At 40.8% G+C, this 6,000-nt stretch overlaps 1 protein-coding gene across 1 annotated transcript in view; it reads right to left on the bottom strand.

Annotated features, from left to right (window-relative positions):
- Positions 1 to 3,853: 3,853 nt before the first annotated feature.
- Positions 3,854 to 6,000, bottom strand: part of LOC147682166 (putative pancreatic secretory proteinase inhibitor) — a 97,591-nt gene continuing 95,444 nt past the window's right edge. The window contains exon 4 of the mRNA XM_086943566.1: positions 3,854 to 4,010. Within this exon, the coding sequence (XP_086799692.1) occupies positions 3,965 to 4,010 (46 nt within the window). The 3' untranslated portion in view covers positions 3,854 to 3,964. The remainder of the gene's footprint in view (positions 4,011 to 6,000) is intronic.

Raw genomic sequence — 6,000 nt, 5'->3', positions numbered from 1 at the left:
AATAAAGTAATTTGTCTAGTAACCACCGAAAAATTTCTAGATTCTGTACGAGACAATTTCCCAGCTCACATGTGGAAGGAATGGCGCATGCAAGAAGCTAATCGACAAATCATCCAAGATTTACCTTTTCATGAAAATTCTCTGTATATACCCACAGAACAATTACAAAAAACAGTGTTTGATTGGCATCACAATCATCCATGTTCTGGGCATCCAGGTAAGCCAAGAACCATAGAAGCAATCTGACAGAATTTTTGGTGGCCAAAACTAAATCAAGCATTGTTAAAGGGGTCACAGATTGTGAAAGTTGTGCTCGAAATAAGACTGATCAGGGAAAGACTAAAGGTTTGGTAATACCATTACCAACCCCACGAAGACCCTGGGAACATTGCTCTGTAGACTTTATCACAGATCTACCGAATGAGCAAGGTCATACTTGCATTCTTGTAGTAGTGGATAGCTTTTCAAAAATAGGCCATTTTATTGCTTGCAAGAAATTACCAACTTCTAGTGAATTAGCCAACTTGTTCTTATTCCATGTAGTTCGTCTTCATGGCCTGCCAAAGAAAATAATCTCTGACCGTGGATCACAGTTCTCGGCAACATTTTGGTCTCAATGGTGCCGAGCATTACAAATTTCACCAGCAGTATCTACAAGTTATCATCCCCAGACGGATGGCCAGACAGAAAGAATAAATCAAACTCTGAAACAAAACCTTTGTTGTTCATTTCAAGTACAAAAGATTCTTGAAAGAATTTGCTTTGGTTGGCCGAAATAGCGTATAACTAAGCTCATCATACATCTATACAATCTTCCCCATTTTACTCAACCTACGGATTCCATCCCTCTTATCTTCCAATCAGTTTACCCCGAGAGCTAGATCTAGTTCCTTCAATTTCAGCCGGTGTAAAAGAAATCCTAAAGGTTCATTCAACAATCACACAGAACCTGAATTCTGCAAAAAGAAACTATAACATCGCTGCTGATAGGCATCGAAGACCAGGTCCTCAGTATAAAGCAGGAGACAAAGTCTGTCTCTCTACTAAAAACATCCAATTCAAAAAGAAAAAAGCTTTCCATCCAAAATTCATAGGACCATATGAGATATCTAAACAAGTTAATCATGTAACTTAAAAACTGCAGCTACCTTCTCATTTAAGAATACATCCAGTGTTTCATACCTCTCTATTGAAGCCAGCTCCTCAAAACTGTTCTTCCGAGCCTGGTGCTCTGTCGATTCATAGACAAAAAGAATATGAAGTACGCAAGATTTTGAATTCCCGTAGGAGCAACGCCCGTTTGTGGTATCTGATTTCCTGGAAAGGGTATGGTCCTGAACATGATTCTTGGGAACCTGCTAGTAACATACATGCACCTCGCCTGGTGCATCGTTTTCATGACTCCTACCCTTCAAAGCCCCACCCTAGAGTCCGCTTGGGAGAGGGGAGTACTGTCATGATTCTGGGTCGCGGCTCTAGGGGTACACACTCCTGACCACGGGTATTCTGTGGAAAAATGCACACTATTAAACCTATGGCCCGCTACTGGTGGCAATGTGACAACATATGATCTGAATGGTATTTTCCTTTCAATGTGTTGTATGTTTAAACAGATCTCTTTTGTAATTGCATAAATACACACACAGTTATTGCTAGTGTTTTGTGCCTCCACTGTCTGGTTGCAACATTTGAATTGCTGTTGCCTAATTGTGTTCTCTGTTAGGATACATGCACCATCTTCCTTTTGGTATTACTCTGTGTGTTTTATGGACAATGTTTTCATTATGTTAGACTGTTATGGGCATTGTTTTTATCACGTTTGTATGTTCTGCTATAAAAGCACGAGTCAGAGTGGGAGCGCTCTTATGAATATGGTGCCCGCTCTGAAGCCACAACGCTGCACTTTAAAACAAACTGCAAAGACGTCTTTGCATTGCTGGTGCGAAGACACGCATCTCAGGGCCCATTTCCTGCACTTTGTTTTTTACTGCGATATGCGGAAGACGTTTGTTACGTGCAGCCCATCCTCATTTCCTTGGGTGTGGCACAGGTATAAAAGAGGACCACACCCAAGGCAACGCTCTCAGTATTCCTTTGCTCCACCGAAGGCAATTTTCTTGGATATAGCGCTTGAAGACAGAAAGGAGAAGCAGCTGTTTTTGTTCAAGAGCAAAGAAGGTCAAGAACAAAGGTATTCTTTTTGAAGAAGCTTTACCCACAACGATCGAGACGTCTGAATCAGAGTAAGCCTCTAAAACTCTTCATTGACATTGTATCTCCAAAGAGGAACTTTAGAGTTGAATTCTCATCTTCAGAACCAGAGAGCATTTATTATTTTCGAACTTTAGCCCTAAACTTTGGCCCTAGAACTTTTCAGTCTGGACTAACAATAAAGGACGTAAAAACTAAATGGTAATCCACAGATAGACATTTCTTTTTGAAAAACTTGTACAAAGTTGCTCGGCTGGTCCAGCATTGTGAATCATGAAACCATTTCCAATTGTGTGAAAAGAACATTCTAGGTATGTGAATAGACCATAGGTTGTTTTAGTTAGTTTAGCCTATAATTACAGTTGTCTTGTGGGTATCAATGTAACTCTCGAATATTCAGTTTTGTAGTAATCCATCCTTACAAGTTGACAAGCATAACAGCAGGGAATGACAGGTGAATACCAAATTACAAGATCCTAAATTAGAGTTCTAGGAACTAAGAAGGCCACTGATGTTTTACGCATTCTGTGTTTCTCTTTCAGATTTCCCTCCCCGCTGTTCCTTTCCCACCTTCCTTTCCCCCACCTGGCCACTCTAACTCTCAGTGTCATTACGACTTTTCAGAGTTGGAGCTGCCTAGAGGTGGACCCTTCATACATAGAACAAGCCCTGAGGAATCAACACCCTGACACTGGTGATCTGTAAATTTCAAACAACTTAGCATTCCCACACGTCCCACATGGCTTGCGGAAAAAACACTACCCCACTTGTGTGGACAGGCCTAGTGACCGCAACAGGAAGGACCCCAAAATGCAACATGGAAAGATCACATATTTCTACTCCATAACTAATCCATTTTTGCTTAGAGGTGATCCATACATTTTAGGCCTCTGGTCAGAGGGCAACAAGGAAAAAATACCCAGCCCAGACATTTCGGATAACTACACCTGGATGAATCAAGAGTGGTGTTGTATGCGTCGCTCCTACAAGGATTTCGAGGTTTGTTTTAACCAGATACCCTTGCAAACCTCAACATGTGGCTAAATAGATAGATTTTTATCACAATTCTGTGAGTGAGAGCTTCAAAATCAGCGAGTTCCACACATTTCCTACCACCTTGCATTCCCACTCCTCTCCGGATAAAAATAGCACCCAATTTATGTTGGAGGGCTGACAACCTGTCACAGGACAGGGCTCCAAACCTCTACATGGTCAGATCACATTTTCTTTACTCAATACCAATAATTTTGTTTGCAATGTGGATAATGTGAATTTGTTCTGGGCTCAGCTGCCACCTAGACAAACCTATCAAACACAGACATTTCTGAAACCTAGACAGTACTCACAAAGAACTGCATTGTCCATGGCTTAAACCGTTCCTGTCATCAGCAGTATGGCCAGCCACACACCCGGGATGCCGTTTGTTTTAGGACAAGTGTAGGTACACTGGATGGTTAGTATTTTGTAGATCTCTACAATTTCTGCAAGTTTCTATCACAGAACTGTAAGGAACATGTGTGTTTTTAAGCAACATTTGAGATTTGGAGGGCATTGTGGATAAGAAATCATAATGGGATTAATGCAAGGCACATTATCAGATTGCTAGATATTAAAAAGGACAATTGTACCACAAAGCACAGAATTTATATATTTCAATCAAGAGTTTTATTAAAGATCACATTGCAGTTATTAAGCAGCTATTAGTTGGGCTAAAACTTTTCTTTAAATCAGAACCCTCTAGAACTGGACTTCTTCAGCATGATCCATCCTTTTTGATACGAATGTCCAACTTTCTAGTTCTGTAATAAAAGCATAAGGAAATATGAATTATTTTAAGCAGTATATTTTAAAAAAATGATAACATTTGTAGATTAGCTACTCTAGAATACATATTTATGACTTCAGAAACAAATGATAAGAATAGATAAGGAAAGGCGAGGGAATAGCAATTATTAGTGCTAGGTGGGCGTCCAGCCTGGAGTATTCTGCTAAACTAATGGATGAGGTTAGAGTTGGTTCCAGGGAGAGGGCTAGGTTGGGTGTATGAAAAGAAATAAAAGACTGACAAATGGGTGGATAGGGAGCTAGATATTTTTTCCCATTCAGAAGATTCCAGCCTGGCTTACTCACCTTTTCATCTTCCCAGGCTAGTAAATTGAGTACTGTTAAATTTTCTGACAGTAAGATGTCATTTGTCATATATAAATTATTAGATATGCCCAACACTTTTGTAACATGCATTTGGGGTCTGATGTGCAAATATAATTCATGGATCAGGGCCTGGAGTTCATTAGGTTCACTAGGTTTGTAATGGAAAAGCACCTTTTTGCAAAGTGCAATACCATTTTATGAGCTGGAAACTGTTTCTAAATTGGGAGAAGCATTTTACCCTTTCTAAATCAAATATAGGAAGTGGCTTGAAAGGGACGTGCCCCTTCAATTTGTAAGTCACTATGACATATAGCTAGAATTTGTGACGGCAAATGTGGTCACAACCACTGATCAGTTACAAACACCCAACCATGAACTCATAATAAGAATGAAAATCAAAACTCACATTTTTAAACTGTATCTTGATCCCATAATTGCTAACAAAACCTAAAGAAATGTATCTCCATATATTTCAAATGCATCAGAAAATACATCAGAAAGAACAGAGGTAAATAAAGCATAGTAAACAGGTAAGCCCTGAAGTGGATACTGTGAAAGAGGACTCACGGACTCAGCCAAAGTAGACAAGAATATGTCCAGGGATGCTTGTATAACTGTCTGAATGGAACCTGAGATAGCACTTTGAGCTGGGCTGTTCCTATTGGAGAAGGACCAAGACTGAGTTGCAGATATCAGTTTTCTGTCTAGGGAGGCATCATGGGTGAAATGCAATGGAAACGAATGTGGACCTGTGCCATTGCCAGTGGCTGACATTAATCCAAGCATTGCTTCCTTCATCATGCTTTTTGCAGTGCTAACAATATCTAGATAAATATTGCGCTGGAATGAAAGATGATTCTGGGCACCTGACTAAGAACCCCAGGGTCTCCAGTCAGTACCCAATGAAGCACTATGATATGTTTAGGGGACAAACCTATAGATTCCTCCCTATTATCAAACATTACATTACCTATTTTGGACCCTGAGACACCTCCAGAACACATAGAGATTATTCTCTTGTGAATCTTTACATTATCCAAGCAGATGTTCTGGTATTTGCTGGACACAAACCTTATGTATGAATACTTTTTAAACCCAGGGTACATGTCGCTTTGCTGGGGTTTCCTCATTTTTGGAACCCAGATATCTGCATTAGGCAGAGAAGCATTTACAAGTGTGCTGATTTGAAGAGTCCTCGTGTTCATGAAACTCTTAAATATCGTGTCCTACTCAAACACTTGGCTACCCATCGATCTACTGTCAAAGTCTACTGGTTTGGTCTGTAAACTCTGTGTCAGCAAGACATACCTTCATCTCTTCCTGATAAGGGGTGGAAAATGCTGAGGTTAGGGAATGATGGTGGTGAGATACTGCTTTTAAATTCGTTTTAGGGGATACCATCATCCCACTGTGTTGTCTAAATATGAGTAACTCCTGTGAAGCTGGGACAGGAGGGCACTGTGGGGGGTTCACCTAGTCAACAGGGGATGGAGAAGAACAGGCACAGCCAGGCCAAGCGTACCACCAGATCCAAAAGATCCCCAGAGGGAGGTCGACCACCTGCACCTGATGCACCTTTAGTGGAGAGTGTGCCTGTTGTGCCCGCACCACTTGCCACTCTACCCAAGACGGTTCTGG

The sequence above is a fragment of the Lissotriton vulgaris genome, chromosome 11 (genome assembly GCF_964263255.1).
Source record: "Lissotriton vulgaris chromosome 11, aLisVul1.2, whole genome shotgun sequence".
In the NCBI taxonomy this organism is placed as follows: domain Eukaryota; kingdom Metazoa; phylum Chordata; class Amphibia; order Caudata; family Salamandridae; genus Lissotriton; species Lissotriton vulgaris.
Note: the sequence above shows the minus strand (reverse complement) of the source record. Positions and strands in the feature narration are given on the sequence as shown.